This window comes from Eleutherodactylus coqui, chromosome 3 (assembly GCF_035609145.1).
Source record: "Eleutherodactylus coqui strain aEleCoq1 chromosome 3, aEleCoq1.hap1, whole genome shotgun sequence".
In the NCBI taxonomy this organism is placed as follows: Eukaryota; Metazoa; Chordata; class Amphibia; order Anura; family Eleutherodactylidae; genus Eleutherodactylus; species Eleutherodactylus coqui.
The window spans coordinates 238,093,718-238,112,351 of record NC_089839.1 but is presented as its reverse complement, the minus strand read 5'-3'; the positions used below and the strand labels follow the sequence as shown (position 1 = coordinate 238,112,351).

Here is an 18,634-nt window from a genome sequence, read left to right as displayed (position 1 = left end):
GCTACTCATATATCGAAATCAACTTTTTGGACACCACCATAAAGATTTTAAACAACTCAATACAGACATCCCTATACCGGAAACCGATTGATCGGCCTACAGTTTCCATCCTAAACACATCAAAAAGTCCATTGTCTACAGCCAGGCTATCAGGTATACCCGGATCTGCTCCAACCCAACAGACAGAGAGGAACATTTGTACCATCTTAAGAGGACATTTATAAATCAGGGCTACCATCCCACCTCAATTGATGACCAAATCACCAGAGCCACCAGGATACCCAGGAATCAACTACTCCAATACAAGGAGAAGGAAAGAAACAATCGTGACCTACAATCCGCAACTAGAGGTACTAAGAAAAAACGCAAAGAAACTCCACCATACCCTACACAAGGACGACCGTCTGAAAACCATATTCCCAGACCCTCCCCTTCTGTGCTATAGGCAACCTCCTAACTTGAGGAACTTTATAATCAGGAGTGCATTACCCTCTGACACACAAAAAGGAACTTATCCCTGTAATATAAGAAGCTGTAAGACCTGCTCACATATACTGCGGACAGGATACGGATCCCCAACACACAGCAGGACTATAAGATCCCAGGGACATTCACATGTTCCTTGTCCAATGTTGTGTACCTGATCATGTGCAGTAAATGTCCTGTTGAGGGTCTTTATGTCGGAGAAACAGGGCAAAGACTGAAAGCGAGGATGATATCTCATCGCCACACGATTAAACACAGAAAAAGAGAATTAGCTGTGGCTGATCACTTTTCTAACCATGGACATGACATAGGAGATATGAGAGTTTTGATATCTGTGCCTTGTCATAAGTATGTATGTTATAAGTGTGTATTTTGTTAGCCATTAAAAGGTATCATATCTACAAGATTACGTGGTTTCTCTTGCTGGGAACAATCACATTTTGCTCTACTGGCTAATACGGTACCAAACCTTTGTTTTCATTTGCCCATCGTAATACGTAGATTGGTTTCAATTGGACTTGGATTGTGACAACTCTCTTAGAAAACTTAAATTGAGGATGTACTTTGCTGATAAAGAGAATGAGCCAACTGCCGCTGTTGCGCAGTCCAAACCCGGTGAGTGTTTTACCTCGATAGGGGTTGGACTGTGCAACAGAGCCGTTTTCAACTACCAGTATCAGAATCCACTATCGAAACTTACATGAAACTAGTCAAGGGTGATCTTCGACATTTAAGGACCCATAAACATGACTACAGATGTGTCATATTAGCTCTGAATAGGCTAAGGGTGGATGGCTCCATCATGATTAAACCCGCTAATAAAGGGTGGGCCATGGTCTTGATGTATACATCACGATATCAGGCGGAAATTTAAAGACAGCTTAGTGATACACATGTCTACGAATTGTTGGGAGGCGATCCCACACCACGATACCAGACGCAGTTGAGAACATTAATAGAGGAGGTCCTTCATTTGGAGTTAATTTATCAGGCTTTAGCTGATTTTCTTTGTATCATGTATCTAACAACTCCATGCATTTATGTACTCCCCAAGATACACAAGAGGTTGGAGAATCCACCTGGCAGGCCGTCATTTCAAGTAGGGCGTCAGTATTTAATAACCCCTTTTGTTTTCTTGATCGGGTCTTGAAGGACTGTGCCATAAATGCACAATCATTCATCAAGGATACCAGTGAATCTTGACAACATTGGAGAGGTTGACGATAGGCACAGGTACTATCCTTGTCATTCTCAATGTGATGTCTTTATACACCAATATTATGCATCTTAAAGGTGTAGAAGTGGTACAAGAGCACCTTATTTCATTTCACCTCTCCAAGGCCTGCATGCATTTCACCCCAACATAGTTAGTATACAAAATGAATTCCAACAATTTTATTTTTGAGGATAAATTCTACCGCTAATATCAGGGTACCGCGATGGGGTCCAATGTGGCCCTAACACATGCAAACGTCTACATGGACTATATAGAAAGAACGAGCATCTACATCTACCCACTCTGGTTGAAGGTTCTCAGTTGGTGACGTCACATAGATGAAGTCTTTATGTTACGGAATGGAACTGTAGATGATTTAATGACCTTCCATTAAGGATTGGGTAACAGTACAATTTCACACTGACGTATTCACATGACAAGATTCAGTTACTTGATGTATTGGTGATTAAAAAAGATACACACTTAGAGATGTATTTATTCTGTAAGCCCACTGATAGGAACAACCTGCTTTTCTTGGATAATTGCCATCCATGGAGCATGCTGTAGTCATTACTATTAAGCCAACCTCTTAGAGTCCGCAGAATTGTTCAAGACGATTATGTCGACCTTAGGCTGAACCAGATGTGCCAGAGGTTTTTAGATAGGGGTTATCCAGCAGATCTAGTTGCAACAGTGTCTGACAGAGCACAATCCCTTGCACGTGTGGATTTACTTGCATCAAAAAATAAGGTAGAGAGACCTCCCCGGATATCATTTGTTTCCACATACAGTCCCCTTAGGGGAAGAGTTGCAGGTATCTTCAGATGTTATTGGCCCATTTTGGTAAAAATTGTCCCCAAATAAAAGAATTCAAGACTTTACACATGATGGCTTACAGGCGTAGCCCTAACATTATGGATAAACTTGTAAGCTCATATGGTGGAGTATTGAGGGCACAGGGACAGCAGACACTCTCACAACCGAAGAATGGGAATTTCCCTTGTCTGGGATATTCCTGCTGCAATAGTTTATTAAAGGGAGACAAATTTAATCATTCCTATACAGGGGAGGTCTTCTGTATTTGTGACAAGTATACATGTCTGTCTTCCTTCGTGGTGTATCTGATTTCATGTCCATGGGGGTCTCCTGTAAATCAGGGGACCACCATGGAAATAAGATCATGCATTACAAGCCATAAAAGTACTATACAGACTAAAATGATGATCTCCTGATCCCTAGACATTTTGTAGCTATGGGGAGATCCGTTAGCCAATTGAAGTATAAGGTTATTGATCACGTGCTGAAAAGCCTTAGAGTTGGTAATAGAGAAAGAGCACTCAAGAAAAAGGAGCTCAAATGATTTTTTAATCTTGACACACTATGCCCTAATGGGCTTAATTTGGAATATAATACCACCTCATATCTGTAAAACGTATCCAGGTTGCACATAGCAGTGCTTTTAAATGTCCGTTTCTTCTTTCTTTTTTCTTTTGATATTTTGGGTATTTATGATTTTAGTATAGTTATATGTATTTTAACATATGTGTTTTTCACACCTTTTTGTACAGATTCGGGATTGTCTCCTTGATGGTTGGCACATGGTGGCACGGGAGTCATGGATCACGCCATTATATTTTGTTCGCCATAAGTTTTCGCTTTTCAAAGAAGTTCTGTGGTCTTGTGACGTTGTTGTGATTAATAACATTGTATTCTACAATGCATTGTATTCTACATTCCAGTAATTTGTTTTTTTAGCTTAATTTGATCAACATCTAAATTTATGGGAGATGTATATGTGTTTTTTATGCTTTCCCTTTGTCCTATATTTATACAGTATATGTGTGACATGTTTCTTAGGCGTTCATTTTCATGTAATTGAAAGTTATAATTGAAATTATATGGTGAATTTATTGATAATTGGAGATGCCCAGAGAAGGTAATTCCTTTATTATGCACCGGCAATGTGATACTCTTTGCAGTGTAGGCAGTTCTGCACATGTGCACACTGAAAACTATTGACAATGGAGACGTTGGTGTAGAGTGCAGACGCAGCATGGCACTCTGCACGTAACTCTGATGCAGGTCTTGCAATAGTTGAGTTGATCCCGCACATGCCCTGGTGCCATTTAGGAAATTGTTCTTTTACGCTGGCCGGGCAAATCTGGCGCATGTGAATTGGGAGTCCAGAGATGCCGATGACGCTGGTATGGAGGAAATTGGGCGGTGTTACTTCCAGGATCCACTGTGTGTCTTCCTATGCCTATGTTGGGTAGGTTGTGCATCTGTCTGAGGACGTTTTATAATCATTTTGCTGTTTGTGATTTGTTAATTATTTTTATATATGGAGCACATTTTGTATGTCCAGTCAGCTTGATAAAGACCAACAACTAGGGGTCAAACCATCACTGTCAATGGATTGTGAGGAATAAAGCATATCATTTTGGTTGATTCTTTTGGACCACTGATGATGCCTATTTGTACATTATTTGGACTGTTTCATGGATCTGGGTCTGATCCTTTGAGAGGCGTGCATCTGATTCGTTCCAGCCGATTTTGGGTTTATGGTGAGTGCTGCTGACATTTTCTATTTTTGTATTTAAAAAGTATTTGCCCCTTCCCAACTTCTTCTATTTTTGCATATTTGTCATACTTGAATGTTTCAGATCAAACTACCGAAACTTTTAATATTAGACAAAGATACCCCAAGTAGACACAAAATTCATTTTTTTAAATGCTGATTTCATTCATTGAATGAAAAATGCTGTTCAGTCCTACCCAATCCTAGTAATTGCCCCCTAAGCAACTACGTTAACTAGTTAACCAAATTTAATTGATAATTGGGTTCAGTTTCACTAATCACACCAGGCTTGAATACTGTCAGACCTGTTAAATCTAAACAGCACTTTCAAAACCTTATCTGGCAATAAGAAGCAGGCTAGAATGTTTTAAAAAGCAGTACATGACGCTGAAAATATGATACAAAGTCATTGGAATCTACCAGTCTGGAAAGGGGTACAAAGCCATTGCTAAGACACTGGGACTCCAGTGAAACATATTCACAAATGCAGAAAACTTGGAGCAATGGTAGACCTTCCCAAGAGTAACAAGGCAACATAGTTTAAAAAAGATAGAGGACCAAATACCCTACAATATTCATGCAGAACAGATCAGACATGTATACTGAATATTTGTTTTTCCGGGAAAATACTATTGATAATCTGTCCTTAGGATAGGTGATCAATAGTTGATCGGCTGGGGTCTGCCGCTCGGGACAATGGCCAATCAACTGATTGGGTGCCCATTGTCAGCACCATTACTACAAGGTTATGAAACAAAAGCTGCTACTCTGACCTCTGTGTAGTGACCCGCCATTGTAACTTCAGGTGCAATTTTTATTTTAAGGACCAGGCTGTTTTGTACCCAAAGGACCAGATACTTTTTAAGGATTTTACCCGTGTGGTGGTTTTACTGCCCTCTCTTTTTTCCTTTAGCTACCAAAATTATATTTGGTGCATTTTTTTTCCACGACATATAAGGCTATTTTTAAAAATATATTTTTTACAGATTTTTTTCCCTTTTTCTTTTTTGTTTTATTTGGGCTGAAAGGCTAAAAAATGATTTTTAAAATATTTTATAGTTTTTTTTTAAATGAGTAAAATGGCGCTAAATTAACCCCTTAGTGACGGCGCTATTGTAAAATTACATCCTGCTGTTGCAGGACGTGTATGGAGGGAGGTAGCGGCGCTATCTCCCTCCATACAGCGCGGGCGTCAGCTGTTTATTACAACTGACACCCGCGGGCAATAGCCGCACTCGGCCGTTTGGCCGATCGCGGCTATTAGCCCTTTAAATGCCGCTGTCAATTCTGACAGCGGCATTTAAATCCCCTGAACGCTGTTCGGGGGTCCCGCACGCCCCCCCTCCCGTGGTGGGATCGGGGGAGCCGTGCCGGTGTCAAGGCAGCTGGGGGCCTAATGAAAGGCCCCAGGGCTGCCTTAACAGACTGCCTATCAAGCCATCCACACAGGGTGGCTTGATAGACTGCCTGTCAAAAAGCAGTATGACGTAATGCTATAGCATTACGTCATACTGCAGGAGCGATCAAAGCATCGCATGTTAAAGTCCCCCAGGGGGACTTCAAAGTAAAGTAAAAAAAACAATCAATAAAGTTTTTTTAATTGTTAAAAAAAAAAAAAGTTATAAAAGTTTAAATCACCCCCCTTTTGCCATATCTATTATTAAAAAATCTAAATCATAAAATAAAAATATGTATTTGATATCGCCGCGTCCATAAAAGTCCGATCTATCAAAGTAGTGCATTATTTTTTCTGCACGCTGAAAGACGTCCGAAAAAAAAAATAAAGAACGCCAGAAATACACTTTTTTAGTTACCCTGTCTCCCAGAAAAAAACGCAATAAAAAGCGATCATATGTATTCCAAATTCATACTATCGGAAACTACAGGACATCCCGCAAAAAATGAGCCCTTGCTCAACTACGTCGATGGAAAAATAAAAAAGTTATTGCGCGCACAAAAGGACCGCAGAAAATAATTGAAAAAAATTAAATATCTTTAAAAAAAAATACAAGTACTACAGCAAAAACAATACTATATAAGTTTGGTATCGTAGTAATCGTACTGACCCATAGAATAAAAATATCAGGTCGTTTTTGTTGCAGTTTGTGCGCCGTAGAAACAGGATGCACCGAAAGATGGTGGAATGTCGTTTTCTTTCCATTTCTCTCCACTTAGAATTTTTAAAAAGTTTTTCAGTAAATTATATGGTACAATAAATAGTGCCATTGAAAAATACAACTCATCCCGCAAAAAACAAGCCCTCATACAGCGACGTCGATGGATAAATAAAGGAGCTACGATTTTTTAAAAGGGAGTAGGAAAAAACAAAAATGGAAAAAAGCAAAAAAGCTCTGTCACTAAGGGGTTAAAGTATAGGAATGGGTTACTCATTTTTTTGGGACGTTTTCAAATATAATATGTATGGTTTTGGATTACAGGGCGCATGCATCAATGGTTTTGGTTGGTGTTCACTTTGGGTCCTTTTCTTTTCTATTCATATATTTTTATTTTATTCTGTTTTTTTTTTTTTTTACTTATTCCACTATATACAATTTTCCACTACTGCTGGGGCATCCATAGGAAACCCGGTTAAGGGGAAGATATTCCCCTGTAGTGACAATAGTCACTGGCAGAGCTGATCAGGGTCTGCTAGGACTCTGCGTCTCTGCTTTAACCGTAGCCATTCAGCAGTCACATGATCGCCGGGTCGCAAAGTGGAAAAAAACACTTACCCTTTCACTTCTTAGTATATAGCGCTCATTCAGCGCTATGTACCCGGGAAAGAAGAAGGCAGAAATGGTTAAAAATCCACTGTAAGGTGTTCAGAGTACGCTTACTTTTTTTTCACAGAAGTAAACAGCGTTTTGCTATTGTTTTTTTTTTTTCAACTGTTTACTTTATTTCTTGATACAGTTCAACAAAAAAACATATATTGATATCAGTATGTAAGAAAATTCGAAAACTTTACGTTGGGTGTAGAGATGAGCGAACACCAAAATGTTCGGGTGTTCGTTATTCGGAACGAACTTCCCGTGATGCTCGAGGGTTCGTTTCGAACAACGAACCCCATTGAAGTCAATGGGCGACCAGAACATTTTTGTATTTCGCCGATGCTCGCTAAGGTTTTCATGTGTGAAAATCTGGGCAATTCAGGAAAGTGATGGGAATGACACAGTGACGGATAGGGCAGGCGAGGGGCTACGTGTTGGGCTGCATCTCAAGTTCACAGGTCCCACTATTAAGCCACAATACCGGCAAGAGTGGGCCCCCCCCCTCCCAACAACTTTTACTTCTGAAAAGCCCTCATTAGCATGGCATACCTTTGCTAAGCACCACACTACCTCCAACAAAGCACAATCACTGCCTGCATGACACTCCACTGACACTTCTCCTGGGTTACATGCTGCCCAACCGCCCCCCCTCCCCCCCCCACAGCGCACACCAAAGTGTCCCTGGGCAGCCTTCAGCTGCCCTCATGCCACACCACGCTCATGTCTATTTAGAATTGCGTCTGCCATGACGAGGGACCGCAGGCACACACTGCAGAGGTTGGCACGGCTAGGCAGCGACCCTCTTTAAAAGTGGCGGAGCGATAGCCCACAATGCTGTACAGAAGCAATGAGAAATAGAATCCTGTGCCACCGCCATCAGGAGCTGCACACGTGGGCATAGCAATGGGGAACCTATGTGCCACACACTATTCATTCTGTCAAGGTGTCTGCATGCCCCAGTCAGACCGGGCTTTTTAATTCATAGACACAGGCAGGTACAACTCCCTATTGTGAAGTCCCTGTCGACCCACAGCATGGGTGGCTCCCTGGAACCCACCGGCGGTACACAGAAATATCCCATTGCATTGCCCAACACAGCTGAGGTAGTAATGTCGTGCTTAATGCAGGTGGGCTTCGGCCCACACTGCATGCCCCAGTCTGACTGGGGTTCTTTATAAGTGTACAGATGTAGTAAAAACTCCGTGTGCACCTACAGCATGGGTGGGTGCCAGGAAGCCACCGGCGGTACATAGAAATATCCCATTGCATTGCCCAACACAGCTGAGGTAGTAATGTTGTGCTTAACCCTTTCCAATCCAATTTGTATATGGTTTTCCTAGGGGGCTTACTCTTTTTCTGCTGTTATACAACGGCGCTATATGCTGGCTAAAGCCAGTACTGCATGAGCTGACACGTAGGATGGGCTCCGACAGCAGAGAGGCTGGCAATATACAGTAAGAGAACCCCGACGGACGTCTACCAACAACGGAGCTGTACAGCCTTAAACCCTAATGTCTTCACAGGTCACACAGTGGACTGGAAAGGGTTAATGCAGGTGGGTTTCGGCCCACACTGCATGCCCCAGTCAGACTGGGGTTCTTTACAAGTGGACACATGTAGGTTAAACTCCCTGTGGACCCACTGCCTGGGTGGGTGCCAGGAAGCCACCGGCGGTACATAGAAATATCCCATTGCATTGCCCAACACAGCTGAGGTAGTAATGTCGTGCGTAATACAGGTGGGCTTCGGCCCACACTGCATGCCCCAGTCAGACGGGTTCTTTAGAAGTGTACAGATGTATTAAAAACTCAGTGTGCACCTACAGCATGGGTGGCTCCCTGGAACCCACCGGCGGTACACAAAAATATCCCATTGCATTGCCCAACACAGCTGAGGTAGTAATGTCGTGCTTAATGCAGGTGGGCTTCGGCCCACACTGCATGCCCCAGTCAGACTGGGGTTCTTTACAAGTGGACACATGTAGGTTAAACTCCCTGTGGACCCACTGCCTGGGTGGGTGCCAGGAAGCCACCGGCGGTACATAGAAATATCCCATTGCATTGCCCAACACAGCTGAGGTAGTAATGTCGTGCGTAATACAGGTGGGCTTCGGCCCACACTGCATGCCCCAGTCAGACGGGTTCTTTAGAAGTGTACAGATGTATTAAAAACTCAGTGTGCACCTACAGCATGGGTGGCTCCCTGGAACCCACCGGCGGTACATAAAAATATCCCATTGCATTGCCCAACACAGCTGAGGTAACGTCAGCTGTAATGCAGGTGGCCTAAAAATTAATTTGATTACACTGTAGGCGAGGGCCCACAAAAATTGCTGTATCAACAGTACTAATGTACATCCCAAAAATTGGCCATGGCCAGCCAAGAGGGCAGGTGAAACCCATTAATCGCTTTGGTTAATGTGGCTTAAGTGGTAACTAGGCCTGGAGGCAGCCCAGTGTAACGAAAAATTGGTTCAAGTTAAAGTTCCAATGCTTTTAAGCGCATTGAAACTTATAAAAATTGTTCTGAAAAATTATTTGAGTGAGCCTTGTGGCCCTAAGAAAAATTGCCCGTTCAGCGTGATTACGTGAGGTTTCAGGAGGAGGAGCAGGAGGAGGAGGAGGAGGAATATTAGACACAGATTGATGAAGCAGAAATGTCCCCGTTTTGGATGGTGAGAGAGAACGTAGCTTCCATCCGCGGGTGCAGCCTACGTATTGCTTACGTATCGCTGCTGTCCGCTGGTGGAGAACAGAAGTCTGGGGAAATCCAGCCTTTGTTCATCTTGATGAGTGTTAGTCTGTCGGCACTGTCGGTTGACAAGCGGCTACGCTTATCTGTGATGATTCCACCAGCCGCACTAAACACCCTCTCCGACAACACGCTAGCCGCAGGACAAGCAAGCACCTCCAGGGCATACAGCGCTAGTTCAAGCCACATGTCCAGCTTCGACACCCAGTAGTTGTAGGGGGCAGAGGCGTCACCAAGGATGGTCGTGCGATCCGCTACGTACTCCCTCACCATCCTTTTACAGTGCTCCCGCCGACTCAGCCGTGACTGGGGAGCGGTGACACAGTCTTGGTGGGGAGCCATAAAGCTGGCCAGGCCCTTAAAGACTGTTGCACTGCCTGGGATGTACATGCTGCTCGATCTACGCACATCCCCTGCTACCTTGCCCTCGGTACTGCGCCTTCTGCCACTAGCGCTGTCGGCTGGGAATTTTACCATCAGCTTGTCCGCAAGGGTCCTGTGGTATAGCAACACTCTCGAACCCCTTTCCTCTTCGGGAATCAGAGTGGGCAGGTTCTCCTTATACCGTGGATCGAGCAGTGTGTACACCCAGTAATCCGTAGTGGCCAGAATGCGTGCAACGCGAGGGTCACGAGAAAGGCATCCTAACATGAAGTCAGCCATGTGTGCCAGGGTACCTGTACGCAACACATGGCTGTCTTCACTAGGAAGATCACTTTCAGGATCCTCCTCCTCCTCCTCCTCCTCCTCCTCAGGCCATACACGCTGAAAGGATGACAGGCAATCAGCCGGTGTACCGTCAGCAGCGGCCCAAGCTGTCTCTTCCCCCTCCTCCTCATCCTCCTCATGCTCCTCCTCCTCCTCCTGTATGCGCTGAGAAATAGACAGGAGGGTGCCCTGACTATCCAGCGGCATACTGTCTTCCCCCGCCCCCGTTTCCGAGCGCAAAGCAGCTGCCTTTATGGTTTGCAGGGAATTTCTCAAGATGCATAGCAGAGGAATGGTGACGCTAATGATTGTAGCATCGCCGCTCACCACCTGGGTAGACTCCTCAAAATTACCAAGGACATGGCAGATGTCTGCCAACCAGGCCCACTCTTCTGAAAGGAATTGAGGAGGCTGACTCCCACTGCGCCGCCCATGTTGGAGTTGGTATTCGACTATAGCTCTACGTTGTTCATAGAGCCTGGCCAACATGTGGAGCGTAGAGTTCCACCGTGTGGGCACGTCGCACAGCAGTCGGTGCACTGGCAGCTTAAAGTGATGTTGCAGGGTGCGCAGGGTGGCAGCGTCCGTGTGGGACTAGCCGGCGCGCCTTTACGAGCAGGTCTGACAAGCGTGGGTAGCTTTTCAGAAACCGCTGAACCACCAAATTAAAGACGTGGGCCAGGCATGGCACGTGCGTGAGGCTGCCAAGCTGCAGAGCCGCCACCAGGTTACGCCCGTTGTCACACACGACCATGCCCGGTTGGAGGCTCAGCGGCGCAAGCCAGCGGTCGGTCTGCTCTGTCAGACCCTGCAGCAGTTTGTGGGCCGTGTGCCTCTTATCGCCTAAGCTGAGTAGTTTCAGCACGGCCTGCTGACGCTTGCCCACCGCTGTGCTGCCACACCGCGCGACACCGACTGCTGGCGACATGCTGCTGCTAACACATCTTGATTGCGAGACAGAGGAGGAGGAGGAGGAGGAGGGTGCTTTAGTGGAGGAAGCATACACCTCCGCAGATACCAGCACCGAGCTGGGGCCCGCAATTCTGGGGGTGGGTAGGACGTGAGCGGTCCCAGGCTCTGACTCTGTCCCAGCCTCCACTAAATTCACCCAATGTGCCGTCAGGGAGATGTAGTGGCCCTGCCCGCCTGTGCTTGTCCACGTGTCCGTAGTTAAGTGGACCGTGGCAGTAACCGCGTTGGTGAGGGCACGCACAATGTTGCAGGAGACGTGGTCGTGCAGGGCTGGGACGGCACATCGGGAAAAGTAGTGGCGACTGGGAACTGAGTAGCGCGGGGCCGCCGCCTCCATGATACTTTTGAAGGACTCAGTTTCCACAACCCTATACGGCAGCATCTCAAGGCTGATGAATTTTGCTATGCGGACGGTTAACGTTTGAGCGTGCGGGTGCGTGGCGGCGTACTTGCGCTTGCGCTCGAACACTTGCGCAAGCGACGGCTGAACGGTGCGCTGAACTACACTGCTGGATGGGGCCGAGGACAGCGGAGATGAGGGTGTGGGTGCAGGCCATGAGGCGGTAGTGCCTGTGTCCTGAGAGGGGGGTTGCATCTCAGTGGCAGGTTGGGGCACAGGGGGAGAGGCAGGGGTGCAAACCGGAGGCGGTGAACGGCCTTCGTCCCACCTTGTGGGGTGCTTGGCCATCATATGTCTGCGCATGGTGGTGGTGGTGAGGCTGTTGGTGTTGGCTCCCCGGCTGAGCTTTGCGCAACAAAGGTTGCACACCACTGTTCGTCGGTCGTCAGGCGTCTCTGTGAAAAACTGCCAGACCTTAGAGCACCTCGGCCTCTGCAGGGTGGCATGGCGCGAGGGGGCGCTTTGGGAAACACTTGGTGGATTATTCGGTCTGGCCCTGCCTCTACCCCTGGCCCTGGCCACCGCACTGCCTCTTGCAACCTGCCCTGCTGATGCCCTTGACTCCCCCTCTGAAGACCTGTCCTCCTGAGTAAGCGTTGCACACCAGGTGGGGTCAGTCACCTCATCGTCCTGCTGCTCTTCCTCCGAATCCTCTGTGCGCTGCTCCCTTGGACTTACTGCCCTTACTACTACCTCACTGCAAGACAACTGTGTCTGATCGTCATCGTCCTCCTCACCCACAGAAAGTTGTTGAGACAGTTGGCGGAAGTCCCCAGTCTCTTCCCTCGGACCCCGGGAACTTTCGAATGGTTGGGCATCAGTGACGATAAACTCCTCTGGTGGGAGAGGAACCGCTGCTGCCCAATCTAAGCAGGGGCCCGAGAACAGTTCCTGGGAGTGTTCCCGCTCCTGAGCAGGTGTCATTGTAGTGGAGTGAGGAGGCTGGGAGGAAGGAGGAGCAGCAGACAGAGGATTCGGATTTGCAGCAGTGGACGGCGCAGAACTGCGTGTTGACGATAGGTTGCTCGAAGCACTTTCTGCCATCCAGGACAGGACCTGCTCACACTGCTCATTTTCTAATAACCGTCTCCCGCGTGGACCCATTAATTGGGCGATGAATGTGGGGACGCCAGAAACGTGCCTCTCTCCTAATCGCGCAGCAGTCGGCTGCGACACACCGGGATCAGGAGCTCGGCCTGTGCCCACACCCTGACTTGGCCCTCCGCGTCCTCGGCCGCGTCCACGTCCTCTAGGCCTACCCCTACCCCTCAGCATGCTGTATTACCAGTGATTTGATTTCACAGGCAGGAAATAAATTGGCGCAAGACTGCAGGCCAAATATAATTTTTTCCCTTTTTGGAAAACGAAAGGCCCCACTGCCTCTAGTGAATGAATAATCTAAGTTTAATAACTGTGCTGTGTCCCTGCTAATGTGTCACAGAACGTGAGGGTAGCAGAGTTATTATAACTCTGGCAGAGCAGGTATTTTTTTTCCCAATTAAGGAAAGCAAATGGCGAAGCCAGCAGTAAAGCGTAGCTGAGTGCGTATGATTTAGCAATGTTTTTCACGCAGCTCACACGTGTCCACCGCCCGTAAGGACGGACAGAGGCTGGACAAATAGATTTGTTTTCACTTGTTTTTCCACCAAAAGGCAGCACTGCGTATATTCAATGAACATGAGAAGTTTAATAACTGTGCTGTGTCCCTGCTAATGTGTCACAGAACGTGAGGGTAGCAGAGTTATTATAACTCTGGCAGAGCAGGTATTTTTTTTCCCAATTAAGGAAAGCAAATGGCGAAGCCAGCAGTAAAGCGTAGCTGGGTGCGTATGATTTAGCAATGTTTTTCACGCAGCTCACACGTGTCCACCGCCCGTAAGGACGGACAGAGGCTGGACAAATAGATTTGTTTTCACTTGTTTTTCCACCAAAAGGCAGCACTGCGTATATTCAATGAACATGAGAAGTTTAATAACTGTGCTGTGTCCCTGCTAATGTGTCACAGAACGTGAGGGTAGCAGAGTTATTATAACTCTGGCAGAGCAGGTATTTTTTTTCCCAATTAAGGAAAGCAAATGGCGAAGCCAGCAGTAAAGCGTAGCTGGGTGCGTATGATTTAGCAATGTTTTTCACGCAGCTCACACGTGTCCACCACCCGTAAGGACGGACAGAGGCTGGACAAATAGATTTGTTTTCACTTGTTTTTCCACCAAAAGGCAGCACTGCGTATATTCAATGAACATGAGAAGTTTAATAACTGTGCTGTGTCCCTGCTAATGTGTCACAGAACGTGAGGGTAGCAGAGTTATTATAACTCTGGCAGAGCAGGTATTTTTTTTCCCAATTAAGGAAAGCAAATGGCGAAGCCAGCAGTAAAGCGTAGCTGGGTGCGTATGATTTAGCAATGTTTTTCACGCAGCTCACACGTGTCCACCGCCCGTAAGGACGGACAGAGGCTGGACAAATAGATTTGTTTTCACTTGTTTTTCCACCAAAAGGCAGCACTGCGTATATTCAATGAACATGAGAAGTTTAATAACTGTGCTGTGTCCCTGCTAATGTGTCACAGAACGTGAGGGTAGCAGAGTTATTATAACTCTGGCAGAGCAGGTATTTTTTTTCCCAATTAAGGAAAGCAAATGGCGAAGCCAGCAGTAAAGCGTAGCTGGGTGCGTATGATTTAGCAATGTTGTTCACGCAGCTCACACGTGTCCACCGCCCGTAAGGACGGACAGAGGCTGGACAAATAGATTTGTTTTCACTTGTTTTTCCACCAAAAGGCAGCACTGCGTATATTCTATGAATAATAACTGTGTTGTGGCCCTGCCTATACAATTCTTTCCCTGCAGTATCAATGGAGGGTGGAATGCTCTGCAGAGGCGATTTTGAGAAGCCCAAAAAAAATGCAGCACAGCTAACAGCAGCCTGGACAGTACTGCACACGGATAAATATGGCCCTAGAAAGGACCGTTGAGGTTCTTGAAGGCTACACTCACTCCTAACACTCTCCCTGCCTATGCAGCACTTCTGTCCCTAATGCCAGGTGCAACGCTCTGCAGAGCCGATTTTGAGGGAAAAAAAATGCCACTGCTAACAGCAGCCAACACACAGCTATCAGTGGCCCTAATAAGGACCTTTGGGGGGTCTTGAAGCCTACACTAACTACCAATTCTTTCCCTACAGCAGCTCCGGTATAAACAGCACTGTCCCTCATCTAACTCACCAGGCATCTGAGGCGAGCCGCGGGAGGGGCCGACTTTTATATTAGGCGAACACCTGATCTCGCCAGCCACTCACAGCAGGGGGGTGGTATAGGGCTTAAACGTTGCAGGGGGAAGTTGTAATGCCTTCCCTGTCTTTCAATTGGCCAGAAAAGCGCGCTAACGTCTCAGGGAAGGAAGTGAAAGTAACCAGAACACCGCATGGTGTTCGTTACGAATAACGAACATCCCGAACACCCTAATATTCGCACGAATATCAAGCTCGGACGAACGCGTTCGCTCATCTCTAGTTGGGTGTCATTATTTCTTCACCTGACTGTACTGTATGTATTGCATGTGAAAAGTTTTATTTTTACACTATAATTAGAAGTAGATGTCTATATATTCTGTGTATAAGGAGGATGTGTCCTAAGGGTAATTACTTCTGGAATGCCCAATGAACCACAGTCTGATTTCACATCTCTTACTGCTGGTATTAGTACTTACAAGTGGACAGCCTTTAGGTTTACAAAACTCATCCTTCAGGGGGGCAGAAATTTGACCTGAAAAACTGGCACAGAGGGACTAAAATGATGTAAATATTTCAAAAATCATAAAATTCTACTACTTATTTGGAGTTTGAAAGTTTTAGTAGTTCTGATATTGCGCACATCATTAGTCTTGGGAGTATCAGGTCTGATTTTATTGAAATATAGAAGATGAGAAATATTTTCTTTACCTGAACATGTCGGATAACTCACTGCTAGCTCGGAACATGTTCCAGTTGGTTGACCCCGATGGTAAAATCCATTCTTACATTTAAAGTAGATTTTTTCACCTTCCACGTAGAATACTTCATTATCATGCACTTCATCCAAATCTAAGTTGTTTTCATCCAGACCTTCCTGAGTTATGCGGCAAATATCTATATGAGATAAAATAGTAAATATGACATCCACAGGATGTTAGGACTCCCGCACACTGGCGAGTGCAATTTTGGGCCGTGATATTGCCCTCGCACTCTTTCTGAATCCCCCTGGATGCCAGGCATTTTAACAAGAAACAGTATTGCATCTCTGTGGGGTTCCCTTTATCTCTGCCATGGCTGTCACAGCCGTGGGAGAAGATTGCGCTGTTCTTCATTGTCTTCAACGGGGGCGGTGGCAGCAGCGCCGGCCCATATGAAATCAATGGGGGAAGATCGCTGAAGGAATCCCGTGCTGCAACTGTCACAGCTGCAGCAGGGGATTGTGATGTTCTCCAATTCGTTTCAAAGGGGCCAGCGTTGTTGCCGCCGGCCTCATTGATAGCAATGAGTGATATTGCCATAGAAAGAACATACTGCGATTTGATTTCTGCATCACATTTCAATGCCGTGCCATGCAGGAAAACATCACAGATGTGAATGAACCCATTCTAAAGAATGGGTTTCATATTTGTGCGAGATTTGCGTGTCTCGCAACGCACAAATCTCGCACAATTTTATCACCAGTGTAAAGGCACCCTAAGCAAGAATCATTGTAATAATCATTTTGTAATATCAGTATTGCAATGATGATTTACCTATAATTAATCTAGACGTTTTTATATTTTTACTATATGGATTTCACATAAGATGTGTTTTATATTGTATTAAAACAAAAAAAGTTCGGTACCAAGTGATCTTGTAGATATGATACCTTTTAATTGCTAACAAAAATTCATGATATTAGAGAAAGCATTCAAACATACTTAGGGTTCTTCTTCAGGTTTAATTAAATAGATCCGAAGAGGCATATGTATACATACTGTATATACTAGTAATTATTAGGAAATTATTGTACCAGTGTTTCTGGTGGCGTAATGCACCACACAGCTTTGCTACATGCACATCACATACACAGCTGTGGTACATGCCATGCGCCTGACAGACACAGCTCTGCTACATGACATGCCTGTCACAGACACAGCTTTGGTACATGACATGCGGGTGACAGACATGACATGTGCATGGTACAAACACAGCTCTGCTACATTATATATGCGTGACAGATGCAGCTGTGCCACAGTACATGCGCATGTTACAAACTCAGCTCTGCTACATGACGTGTGCATCACAGACACAGCTGTGGTACATGACATGCGCCTGACAGACATGACATGTGCATGGTATAAACACAGCTCTGCTACATTATATGCCCATGACAGACACAGCTGTGCTACATCACATGCGCATGTTACAAACTCAGCTCTCCTACATGACATGGGCATCACAGACACAGCTTTGGTACATAACATGTGCCTGACAGACATGACATGCGCATGGTACAAACACAGCTCTGCTGCATTATATGTGCGTGACAAATACAGCTGTGCCACAGTACATGCACATGTTACAAACTCAGCTCTGCTACATGACATGGGCATCACAGACACAGCTTTGGTACATAACATGTGCCTGACAGACATGACATGCGCATGGTACAAACACAGCTCTGCTACATTATATGTGCGTGACAGATACAGCTGTGCCACATGACATACATCCATGCTGACTATACACATTACACGCACAGCACATTAGACAAACAGCCACTCACAGCCCTACTACATTTATGCTAACTGCACACATGACACACACAGCTCTTGGATACAGTGATGAGCCCTTGGTAATGTGATCCCTGACTTCACCCACACAGGTCATCACATGACGGTGACATCATCACAGGTCCTGTTACTTTATATCGGCTTATGCAGTATACAGTACTACCAAACTCCAGAATGGCTCCTCCCTCAGCAGTGACGTCACCACAGGTCCTTCAGCCGGCCAGATCTATGTGGTTATGGTAGGTCAGTGTCTCCTGTTAGGACTTCTGAGTTGTGTCTGACATAATAATGGCTTAGTTGTATTCTCAGTGTGTTAGGACCTTCCATAACGGTGCCAGGGGGGCGGAGCTATGATGTCACCAGGGGATGGGGCTATGACATCACCAGGAGTGGGGCTGTGATGTCACGAGGGGCGGGGCTGTGACGTCGCCAGGGAGCCGAGCTATGAGATTCACTCACTCACATGCAAACAGACAAGTGGTCGTTAGTAGTTTGATAAATATATGACTCGTTAACATGAAAAGTAAAGGGGTCACAACTTGATTATTAAATTCTAAGTACAAAAGTAAATGACCCCCCCCCCCAAGTTATGTACCTAATCTAATTCTCTAACTTTCCGGTGTCGTACAAACGTGCAATTTAAATCCTACATAGGAAAAGTAAAGGGGTTGCAACTTGATTATTCAGTTCTAAGTGCTCTGTGACCCCCTATGTAATGTAACTAATAACACACATCTGAACCGCACAAACATGAAATTTGCCATGACCATTATTTACGTCCTAATTAAGAAAAGTAAATGGGCTGCAACTTCAATATTGAATCTCGGGAAAATGATTTGTATGCTGAGGGGAATCTACTTAACATCTATGTGTATATATTAAGAAGAGGGCTCCCAGTTTTGGACACTCACTATGTGCTAGAATAGAAAGCCGCTCTGTAAGAGCATTCCATGGATAGACAGCCTT

At 45.7% G+C, this 18,634-nt stretch overlaps 2 protein-coding genes across 4 annotated transcripts in view; both read right to left on the bottom strand.

The window, feature by feature from the left end:
- The window catches only part of LOC136621574 (complement factor H-like), a 1,208,893-nt gene that overhangs the window by 475,723 nt on the left and 714,536 nt on the right, over positions 1-18,634 (bottom strand). The gene's annotated exons all lie outside the window — the stretch shown is intronic.
- LOC136621576 (coagulation factor XIII B chain-like) overlaps positions 1-18,634 on the bottom strand; it is a 146,765-nt gene that overhangs the window by 15,043 nt on the left and 113,088 nt on the right. For all 3 annotated transcript variants that reach the window (XM_066597147.1, XM_066597146.1, XM_066597148.1), the window contains one exon: positions 15,822-16,007. In XM_066597147.1, the coding sequence (XP_066453244.1) occupies positions 15,822-16,007 (186 nt within the window). The remainder of the gene's footprint in view (positions 1-15,821; positions 16,008-18,634) is intronic.